This window comes from Gracilinanus agilis, chromosome 1 (assembly GCF_016433145.1).
Source record: "Gracilinanus agilis isolate LMUSP501 chromosome 1, AgileGrace, whole genome shotgun sequence".
NCBI classification, from domain to species: Eukaryota; Metazoa; Chordata; class Mammalia; order Didelphimorphia; family Didelphidae; genus Gracilinanus; species Gracilinanus agilis.
In genome coordinates, this window is record NC_058130.1 from 789,892,552 (window position 1) to 789,904,579 (window position 12,028).

The 12,028-nt window shown below is 39.3% G+C and overlaps 1 protein-coding gene across 1 annotated transcript in view; it reads right to left on the bottom strand.

Moving 5' to 3' along the window:
• Positions 1-2,949: 2,949 nt before the first annotated feature.
• The window catches only part of LOC123230491 (vomeronasal type-2 receptor 26-like), an 11,521-nt gene continuing 2,442 nt past the window's right edge, over positions 2,950-12,028 (bottom strand). Inside the window, exons 3-6 of the mRNA XM_044656635.1 lie at positions 11,141-11,944; positions 7,877-8,104; positions 6,828-6,951; positions 2,950-3,878 (exon numbers count right to left, since the gene is read on the bottom strand). Of these exons, the coding sequence (XP_044512570.1) occupies positions 2,950-3,878; positions 6,828-6,951; positions 7,877-8,104; positions 11,141-11,944 (2,085 nt within the window). The remainder of the gene's footprint in view (positions 3,879-6,827; positions 6,952-7,876; positions 8,105-11,140; positions 11,945-12,028) is intronic.

Genomic DNA, 12,028 nt, shown 5'->3' on the forward strand with positions numbered 1-12,028 from the left:
TAAGAAGTAGAGACCCCTTACAAAGTACTTTTTTCCCTTCCCCCTGTCAATGGGAGAGAGCCTCTTTGGGTTGCCTCATCTTGACTGAAAGGGGGGAACATCAGGACACTCAGGGCATAAACATTATCCTTATCCCTTATTCATATCACTTGCTAATGCCTTTCACTTTAGAAATTGTCATCAGCAGCTCTGGCTTCTTTGTTGTGTTTTATGTACAAAAATTAAGGCTGTATCTTGGCATTTTGGGTTAGACTCAAGTATGCCTCTTTCCCAGACATGCTGAATTGTATTTTCTTTCTTTAATCAGAAAAAAATTTCTTCATTTTAAAGCACTGAGTACTCTTGAACCACTTGAGGAGGTGGTCTAAAAGAGCAATTGGAATTATACCCCAAAGGCTATAGAACTGTGCATAACCTTTGATCCAGCTATACCACTAGTTCTGAATCTCCAAGGATCATAGATAAGGGAAAAGAACTGGAAACTGAGGGGACGTCCATCAACTGGGCTGTGTACAATGTGGCATGTGATTGTCATCAAATGCTACTGTGCCATAAGAAATGAAGAAGATGATCACCAAAAAACCTAGAAAGGCTTATATGAAGTGATGCCAAGTGAAGTGAGCAGAACCAGGAGAATATGGTACACAGAACATCTGTCAACAATAATGTATGATGATCAACTGTGAATGACAACTTAACATCAGTGCAAGGATCTAGGAGAGCTCCAAGGGAATCATGACAAAAAGCTTCCCATTGCCATAGAAGGAACTGATGAAATCTGAATGCAGATTGAAGGATACCATTCTTTACTTCTTCCACAAATATTTCTAGTGTGAGTGATATGTGTTTTCTTTCAAACCATGATGAACATAGAAATATGTAATGTATGGTAACACATATATGACCTATATCATATTACTTGCTGTCCTGGGGAGAGTGGATGAATGGGAAAGAGGAAGAGAACATGGACATAAAATATCAGAAAAAAAAGATTATTAAAAATCGTATTGGGGGCAGCTAGGTGGCTCAGGGGATAAAGAGCAAGACCTAGAGGTGGGAGGTCCTGGATTCAAATCTCCATCAGTTATTATCTGTGTGAACTTGTGCAAATCACTTAACATCCATTGCCTAGCCCTCACCTGTCTTCTAAGATGAAAGTTATGGATTGAAAAATAAAGAAAAAAATATTGCATCAACATGTAATCTGGAAATATTTTGAAAATTTAAAATACTTACCTTCTATCTTAGAATCCAAACTGTGCATTGGTTCTAAGGCAGAAGAGTGGCAAGGGCTAGGCAATGGGGGTCAAGTGACTTGACCAAGGTAACAGAGCTAGGAAGTCTCTGAGGACGGATTTGAACCCAGGACCTCCCAACTTTGGACCTGGCTTTCAATCCACTGAGCAACCCAGCTGCTCCTTGGAAATATTTTGTAAAAAGCTTAACCAAACACCTCAGGCTTGGTCCTAGACTAGACACCAACACCTATGTCATGCTTTCCTTCTTCCAATGGAACAAAGAAACTTTTTATTATAACCTTTGTGAGCTCTATCACTTTATTTTATATAGTTTAATTAGGGCAATCCTTCCAGTCTTTTAGGCTTTTAATGTAGGAGTTACTCTCCTAGACTCCTTACTATCTCTCAAATCCCACATCTAAACTGCTTTCAAGACTTGCCCATTTTACCTTTGCAACATCTCCCTTGTCTCCTCTAACACTACCATCACTGTAGTTCAGTCCCTCTTCACCTTACATGTAGATTGTGGCAATAACCTGTTCTGTCTGCCTGCCTCTCCTAAAGCTATCAGTGATTTTCTAAAGCATGTGTCTGATTGTGTCACCTCCCTACTCAATAAACTCCAGTGGCTGCCTATTACCGTTAGGATCAAAGAGAATATCTGTTTGGCATTGAGATCCATTGATATGCTAGTTCCCTCTATTTTTTTCTGACTTCTAACACCTCATTCTCAGACACATACTCCTCAATCCAGAGACTGTGACCTCTTAGCTGTATGGGAAACAAGACTCTCAGTTTTCTCTGGCTTTCCCCCAAGTTCTCTCTTCTCAGCTCCATCCACTAAGTTTACTACCTTACTTTAAATCCCCAAGTAAAACCTGACCTTCTATGCGAAGTCTTTCTTAATTCTGTTTAAATGACTTTTTATTTAACCTGTTGACAGCTTGTTTGGATTCATTCATTTGCTTGTTCTCTCTGCTTGTGCACACTTTGAGGACAGTGATTGTCTTTATCTCTTTTTATATCTCAAGCACTAAAGATAGTACCTGGAATATAAAAGGTTCTTAAATGTTTGGTTTGATAATTTTATATTGACTTAACAAATGGTCCATAGTGTATAGGATACCAGTTCTGTAGTCAGGAAGAAACATCTCCCTTAGTTTAAATATGGCCTCTAATACTTCCAGGTGGGGATCATGGGCAAGTCACTTTACCCTGTTTCTTTCAGTTTCTCCATTTGTAAAATGAGTTGAAGAAGGAAATTGCAACTGATTCAGTATCTTTGACAAAAAAAAATCTCAAACGGGGTCATTAAGAGTCAAATGTCATTGAAACATCTGAACAAAAAGAAATATTTATTCATTTATTGATGAACTGATTGTATCAGCCATCCTGGCTGGAGGTGTTTAGGGTCTTAAAAATGACAGTGGGTAAAACATGGAGGAATGATATCAAGAATACTCAAATGAGCATTACATGAGGAGGAAAAGAAGACAGAACATTTGAAAAAAAGAAAACATTTCAAAAGAATGAGATAAAAAGATTTAACAAGGTGCTATCATTGACAAACTAGAAAAATTGTGTGTAAGCAAAAATGGAATGTGCCAAGTAAGCAAGTCTCAGGTGTAACCAATTCAGCAAAATAGAGACAGCCCAGAATGATGCAGGCCATTTCTCAGGTACCTTTTCCTTCTTGTGAAGGAATTCTGAGTCAATGTTCCTGAATGCTTCCCATTATTGTGGCAGATTTATTTCTTATGTGTATCTTAGTGTTCTCATCTGACCTTAGCAAGATCATATAACATTTGGGAATAAAGATGCAGCCCAGTAAGCCAGCACTTGATGCCAGGATAGAAAAGATCTCTACGACCACCATGGCTTTGCCCTTGGTGCTTTGGTAGGTGGGCAGGAAGGAGACCCACACACTACAGAACACCAGCATGCTGAAGGTGATGAACTTGGCTTCATTGAAGGTATCAGGGAGGCGCCTGACCAGGAAAGCTACTGTGAAGCTCCCTAAAGCTAGGAAGCCAATGTAGCCCAAGACACTGTATAAACCAAGAACAGAACCCTCATTACATTCAATGATGATTTGATTGGGTTGGGAATGTGTGTTTGTGTCTGGAAAGGGGGGTGAGATTCCCAGCCAGATGCCACAAAGAATCACTTGGATCCCAGTACAAAGAAGTACAACACAGTTGGACACTCCAGGTTGCATCCAAATCTTTTTCCTGCTCCCTGGTATTGTAACCTTGAAGGCCAGAATGACCGTGATGGTTTTTGCTAAAATGCAAGAAACAGCTACAGTGAAAACCACCCCAAATGTAGTTTGTCGAAGGAGGCAGGTGGCTGCAGTGGGGCGGCCAATGAAGAGCAAGGAGCAGAGGAAACAGAATGTAAGGGAGATGAGGAGAGTGTAGCTGAGGGCTCTGTTGTTGGCTTTGACTATGGGTGTGTCCTGGAACTTCAGGAATACCCCAAGAATCAGAGCTGTCAGTAAAGAGAAGGAAATAGCCATAAAGGCTAGAGTCATTCCCAGAGGTTCTTTGATATTCAGAAAAGCAATGACTTTGGGGAGGCAGTAGTTTCTCTCCTTATTTGGATACTCATCTTCTGGGCACTTCTTACAAAGCTTCATATCTGTTGGGAACAAGAAGCATCTCATTGTTTTATGTTGAAAAACTTCTCCATATTCCCAGACCCAGGAAACAGACCCAATAGATCTGCTCAGTCCTTTTGTCTTCGGGGGGTGGGATGTACCCATCCAGCTATGGTTAGACAATAACAGTGGTGGTCACTGAAGCTGCTCAAGCCTTGTTGTATTGTGTCAATACCTTTTATAATTTTGAACACTTGGATCACATTATTTCTCTCTGTTTATCTTTCCCAAATGAAGACAATTATTCCTCAGTCTATCTATGCCAGATTGCATGTGTGCTTAGTGCTACTTCCCCAACATTATTCATAATTGCTAATATTTATATAGCACCTAATATGGGAAGCGACTATGCTCAGAGTTTTGGAATAATTATCTACAGGGATCCTCACAAGAACCTTGAGAGGGTTCTATTAGTGTTCCCATTTTAAGGATGAGGAAACTCAGGCAAGTATATGTTAGGTGACTTGCTTAGACTCACACAACTTGTAAGCACTTGAAGCTGTTTTGGAACTCAGGGCTTCCTTCCTCCAGTTATAGAACTCTATCTGTTGTGGCACTAAGCTTCCCACCTTACCTTTTCCGTTCACTATAGAATTGCGAGAATGCATTTGACTATTCTCAGATTCAACAGGCGGTGTGTATGAGGATCTGGTACTGCTCTAAAGCCATAGTTCATAAGGCTCTGCTGATACCCTTCCTCTTAACATTAGCCCATAGACAAAATCAGTTGGTAGTAAGATTTTCTTTTACTTAAAAAGAATTGTAAAAATATTTTTAAGTGTTATTCCCTGTAGTAAACTGTGTCCCACTTTCCTACAAATACACATGACACTCAGTCTTGGAATATTATGTCGGTATGGAAAATAAGTAGGGAACACGAATGGCTAAGGCTCTTTGCATATATAGCATTGTGAGGCTTTACTCTTTCTTCATATTGTCTTCTTTGCAACCCAAACCTTTGTGGCAAGAACTGGTTTTCTCCAGTCCTGCGCTGACGTTTTTTTCTGCCAGAGGTCACAGCCTTGAAATGACTTCTAATGCCAAGTGGTTGCTTCAATGTCTGCATGGAAAGCAACTTCCTCAACTGTATTTCAAAGTCTCTTTTACTTTCTTTCTGACTTTAGCCAGTTAGTAAAATGATATGGACCTTTCCATTTCAGCAGAAAACAATGTGTATACCCTTAAAATGTATTTATTTATTTTTATTTTTTCAGTTAAATGTAGAAACCATTTTGACAAATTTTTTGACATTTTGAAATTGATGTTGTCACCCTCCTTGAGGTGGTTTGAATAATTTGATATAGTTTATATCCATTCATGTAATACACTTTTCCATATTACTCAAGTCTTCATGGAAGTCACATATCATCAATACAACAGAAATCTCAAAAATGAATTTAAAATAAATTGGAATGCTTTGATCTAAATTTATGTTCCAACAGCTTCTTCTTTGGTTGTGGATAGCATTTTGTTAATGAATCTCTTGTAGTTGTCTTGTGGACTTGCTTTGCTGATGCTGGTTTAGACCTTCAAAGCTGATCACTGTCTAATAGTTCTCTTATTGTATACATTGTTTTCCTGGTTCTACATATTTCCTTTTACATTAGTTCATATAACTATTCCCAGGTTTTTCTGAACTCATTATGTTCATTTTTCCTCATGGCACAATAGTATTCCATTACAACAATATACCACAACTTTTTCATCTATTTCCCAAATAATGGACAATTCCTTAGTTTCCAATTTTTTGCCACTACAAAAAGAGCTTCCAAAAAGAATTACTGTTCTATTCATTGAACCACTTTGCCTTTCAAAGATCATAGGAGTCATGTTAAAAGGGATCTTTTAGACTATCTGATCTAATTTTATCATTTAACAAAGAAGGAGAAATGGAGACCCTTAGAAAGTTATGTAACATAGAGGTTCTCACAGCTAATAAATATATGAAGTGGAAAATATAGTTTTCCTGACTCCAGGTCCAATGTTCCCTCCACAGTACCATAGTACAGTGGGCCAAAAACCTGATTTGGCTCTAAGGACCTAGTTTGAGATATCAACTTTGATATTTCCTATGTAACCTTGGAAGAGATACTTAAACTCATTAGATCTCAGGTCCTTGAATGGCCAAATAAAGAAGTTGCACTAAATCACTGATGGTGAACCTTTTAGAGACAGAGTGCCAGACCCTACTCCCTCTCCATGCTACCCCCCAGACTGAGTGCTGTGCCTGCCTTTCCAAGAGACCAAATTCCATGCCCCTCCCCCCAACCGAGTGCCAGGCATGTCCTGCCCTACTACACACACACATAGAGGAGGGAGGAAGTGAACTCAATAGGCTGCTGGGTGGAGGGGCGGGTGAAATCAGGAATTTTTTCAGAGTAGAGAGGGGTATTGGAGTGGCCTGAGCACTCTGTTCCCCTTCAGTTCTGCTGCTTATGAGGTGCTCACCTTACCTCCAGTGTGCTCCCATTGGGCTGCTGGCCAGAAGGGTAGGAGATGTGAAAAAATGATCATCTGGCTTGGTGGAGAGGGGGAGGGGAGTGGCTCCATCCAAGTCCCACTGCCTTTCTGGTAATGAACTGGAGGTGGCCACATGCCCAAAGAGAGCACTCTTTGTGCTAACTTTTGCACCTGGGTCATAGGTTTGCCATCACTGAACTAGATGACTCCTGAGCTTTCTTTTAGCTCCAGATCTATGATCCTACCTATTCATCCAGCTGATAGCCATCCCCATGCCATGGTGTTCAATACCTTAAAGAGACCAAGGACATGAGATCTCCACAGAAAGAAATCCAAATCAGTCTCTTTCTGTGCTGCATTCCTTGTTATGCTATCTGTAGTAGTCCCATGAATTGTTGTAACACCAGGGGTCCAATACCACTCAGTTGTTTTCAGTGGGGTTGGTAGCATAAGTTATTGCAGATACTTACTCATTTGATTGGAAATCTCCCCCTCTGGGCATGGAGAACAGTCAAAGCAACAGATAGGCTCTCCCTCTCTTGGGGTTTTCCTGAATCCAGGGCCACAGCTATTAGTGCACACAGCAAGGGGAAACTGAACAGAGATAAGATAAAAAAAAAGTACTCGAAGGGTCTGGGTCATACCAACAGAGGGTAAAGTAGGTTATTTTGTTAGAATTAATGATATAATTTTGGAGATAGACAAAGAAACATTATTTTTGTAGAATGTCTATAAGACTTCTCTCTAGTCCATAAACCAAAGAGGGCATTAATAGAATGTCTAATAGACTTGTATTCAAGAGATCTAATTTTTATTCCCCTCAATAGGTATGTAACTTTTGCTTAACTGCTCCTCTGCCCAGGATTTCAGATTCATCTGAAATAGGAGTTTATTAGACCTCAAAAATCCCTCTCAGATATATTCTCTAATTCTAAATGTTATCTTGTTCAACAAAACAACTCTTATTTGTGAAAGAAACGCAAACTACAAACCTAATAGTCCATATTTAATTTATCTAAAAGGTAACTCATAGAGAGTTGAAAGATGGTCAGTTAATTTTTTAATTGAAAGTAAAGAGTACATTTCACACTAATTTGGTAACTATAATTTGGGATGCAAAATTACTTTGGGATTTTCAAAAGTGCAGCTAATTTTATAAAATAAATAATTTAAAATTAAATAATAAACCATTGTTAGGTTTCATTATGCAGACCTCCAGAATGATTTTGCTTTAGGTGAAGTCAAGTGGACGGATACTTTGGCATAATGTAGTATGTGAAATATTCCACAATTTGGGAATATCAACATGACTGGTTACTTTCTATTTCATCCTGAAATTCTAGGACAGAAAGAGAAGGAGCACAAGAAGATTTTCTCTATCAAAATATGGCTCTGCATGAATAAGTAAGATTAATTAACATTTATGCAGTATTTTAACATTTAAAAAGTTCCTTATGTAGATGGCAAGATATATTTTCATGATTGGAAGCTGCAAATTAACACTGAAATTGTCTCAGACCTCTGAATCCATGAAGCTCCATATTATGGCCTCCTTATGAATGGTGAAACCTTGGCCATGTGGAACATTGGAGATAAACTGCCCCACTTTCACCAGGGTTTCAGTTTCATTAGGAAAGAACAAAAAGTTCATAATGTCATATTGAGCCTCAGAACTTCCTTTATCTTCTAAAAACACTTGGTGACCAGCGCTGTTGTTAAACTGGGTGTTCTTCAGAAAGGAGTGGAGCTGAAAGGGAAGAGTAATATCAGTCATTGCCAGGTGCCCAAGGACAAGGTTTTAACCAAAGCAGGACATATGCACTTTTTTTCATGGGATAACAAATGTCCTGTATTCTTCAAGACACCACTGGAAAGTAGATTCTATATTCTAAGGGCAGGATAGGCAAACTATTCCCCTAGGGGCAGATCCAGGCTGTTTTAAGCAATTCCCTTATCACTATGCCCCACATCCAGATATAATGATTAGGGAATTGCTTAAGGCAGTGATCTGGCCAGCAGGGAGTAGTTTGCTCATCATTGTAAGGGGATACTTTCATATGTTCAGCACCAAGGTTAGTGATTTTCATTTACCATAGTAGATGCTCTCTAAATATTTGTTAAATGATCTATTTATTAAATTATATGAATTGAAATCTGAGCAAGGAAGATCTGCTCAGTCCTGCACATGATGCTCAGAACATTCATCTAGCTAGGTTGTGTAAATAGAATTAGCTCCATCCCATTAATAGTCAAAAATCTACTCAACCCAGGCATGCTAATGATGTCACTCTCACCTCCCTTAGTGGGGAGGGGAGAGGAGTTATCCACACATGACAATAAGTAACAAATCAAGAATAAGGGACTGCCCTTTGGGCAGTCCAAACCAATGTAGAAACTGCCATTTGTCCATTTGAATTAGAGGTGGACCACAGGAAGTGATGAAAGACACTATCTCTTTAAGTAAGTTAGTGAACTTCCTGTGGGGGCTGTTGCCATCTTGAACTGGAAGAAGAAGCATCTCCTGAGACCACAGACAGCTTACACTCAATATTGTCACCTGGGTAAGTTAGGCTGACTTCCTTGGCCTAGCTGGGACAATTCTAAACTCTGCCTATCTGGCTGTTGGGCCTTGTGGCTTACAGCTTCATTTATTTAGCCTTTTAACCTTCTCCCTCCGTCCAGGCCTTTGGCCTGGACTAGCCTCTCCTTTTCTCTTTATTCCTACTTTTACCTACCGATTGTAAATAAACTCTTCAACCCGATGCTGACTTGGGTCTGATTTAATTACGGAATCAACATTAAATTGTTGATTCCTGGCGGCCACATATTTTTAATATATATCTATAAATACCTAATTTTTCCCTCTTACAAGGTGAAAAAGTCCCAAAGTTCTCATGACTAGGTCTGACCTATCCTCACTTTTAGAGTTAGCTCATCCATCAAATGTTATGGAGAAAACTTGATCCATGGATGAAATGTGCACACATCTCTATGTATGTGTATGCTCATTATGTTTCTGACAGAGGGTGGTGAAGGAAGGAAAAAGAATGAAATGAGTTTACAAACAAATAGCAAAGCGAGAGTTTGCAAAGAGGGACTTGCCCCATACCCCAGAACTATAAGGACCTATTATATATATATATATGGGAAGAGATAAGAACGGACAAAGTAAGACAGTTGAGAGCCATTGGTTTCTGCCCTTGGGAGTTCTTGGAGAGGCAACTTCCTGTGACTGGTTCTGTGTTAGCCAAAGTGGGTTTTGCCTATCTCTTCCCAGTGTAGCCACAGCTACCTATCCTGAGGTCCTAGTATCCTAGTGTGAGATTCTATCAACTTTGTGTCCTAATTTTGTCATCTGACTGTGTTCCTGTGTCCTGAGTGAGTTTCCTGCTGTCTGTGGAGAGAAGTTCTGGCAACCCAGTAAAATTTTCTGTGAGAAAAGTCTGAAGCCATCTTGGGCCTAGGCCAAAGAAGTTTTTAACTCACCAAGAGTTCATAGCTACTATTCTGATGAATTATAAACTTATCCAAACATTATTTGGGGAAATTATGTAGGTAAGGTAGTTAGATAATTGGGTTCCATAAAAAGAGAGTGTAGAAATAGGCAGCCAGAAGACCTTTGAAGACAGTTCTCTTCAGAACTTATAAGAAAGGTGGGAGGAATATCCAGAATTCAGAGGTAGGGATTCCTTTTTTCCTGATCCTCCCATCCTGTTACATTGACAACAATAAACCCTAATTTTGATATTTTATAAACCTTATCTAAGAGTCAGATAGCATTTGGGGCCTATAAGTAGCCTGTCAGCCCTACCATCTCAGTGGTGCATGCAACCTTGATACATCACTTATATGATATACCATTGCTCTATTACTAACTTATTTTAGTGGGCATGAAGAGTCAAGAGTGTGGAATCTTTTTAATGGGAGTGGATACTGGTGACAGAAGGTCTAATTATGAAGTCATCCACTCAATTGGCTAGTGAAGGTTTTCAATAACCCTGGGATGGAATTGTCTTAATCTGATCAACCTGATTTTCCATTGAGGCCAAGGTAAATTAATTATCATTTCTCAGAAATAAAGTTGATGGTTCTCTGAAAGACTTTATCCCCTAAGGGTGCCTAGAGAAGAGATTGCTGGATTTTCTGTCAGTAAAGCTTGATTTTAAATTTGCAGATGCTTACTAGTTTTGTGACTCTGAGAAAAATACAATATCTCTGGGTTTCACTTTCTTCATCTGTAGAATGGGAATAATAGTAACTCTTACCTCATAATGTCATTGGAAGGAAAAAATTTGATAATATATAAATTTCTTTGCAAACCTAAAAGTGCTAAAGAAATACTAGCTACAAATATAGTCATTAACCACAGGATCATCAAGGCCGCAAAGCAGAATTCAATATCTCTGTAGATCCTCATGACATCTTGTAAAGCTAAAAAGAGGGCTTCAGTTTGAAGAAAGCACATTAACTCATGGTAGAATAGTCTGTGACCCCTGAGGGGTAGGGCTTTGGTAATAGTTTGAAAAATCTGCCAATTTTATTACCATTGATAAATAAATATTTAAACAGTTTCATTTACTTCTAGATTGGATCCAGACATCTTATATGTTCTGAGTCATACTGGGTTATCTCTTGGGAAATTCTAAGACTCTATATTATGGATAAGTTATAAACTTCATTTTGGGGTAAGTTTTCACATTGAAGAAATGACAGGACATTGATGCATTGGTGTATCTCAAGTAGCTAACACTGTAACTGGCACATAGTAGGCACTTAAGATTACCTGCCATGGCTGAAGCACCCAGCTTTCTCCATCTCTTACTGGTTCTTCATCTGATGTCACTAGGAGCATTTCCTGGAGGGCCCAGGCCACAGAATACACAGCATTATAGATGGTATAACTCAGACCAGACATGGTCATATCAAAGATATACAGAGGCAGAGTTTCCAAAGAGGCATTTGGTGAACACTCTGCATGCTCTTGGTTTTCAAATTTCTCTACGCCCTTGAAAGCTGAAGACCAAAACTCCTTAAGTAAAATATCCTCTGGGTATTTGGCAGGGTTTACTGTCCTGAGAAATGACTTGAAACCAGGGATCTCACTTGTCATGTGTGAAAATGAAAGAGCTCCATTGAAATTGTACCCATCCCTCAAACAGGGTCTCATGGTGATGTCCCAGTGAGATGTGGTGATCCAGACCTTCCATGTGTAGACATGAAGAGGCTGTGAATATCTAAAGATCATGAGTGAGTCTGTGTCACCATGAATGATGATGACTCTGACAGAGGTTTCTATGATACGTGACAAGAACATATTCTGAGATTCTCCATATCTTCTTTCACTGACTGGGGTCTTCTCAGTGAATGCCAAACAGATGCCATTCTTGACCATGTCCCCTCTTAAGTCCCAAAGGAATTCCTCCCCTCTCATATCATCTGTGGTTATCAGACCTACCCATGTCCATTCAAAATATACCATTAATTGGACCACAGCCCTGTGCAGGGAAGAGTCCCTGTTGGCCAGCTGGTAGAGAGAAGGAAACTGGGCCTTGTCACTCAAGATGGAATCAAAATGTCCATAGCTGATCTGGATGTGAAGGAAACATGCGGAATTTTAGTGTTTGTGTTTTTGTATTATTGAGCAAATTTCAAAAAAGGACAAACTATCCAT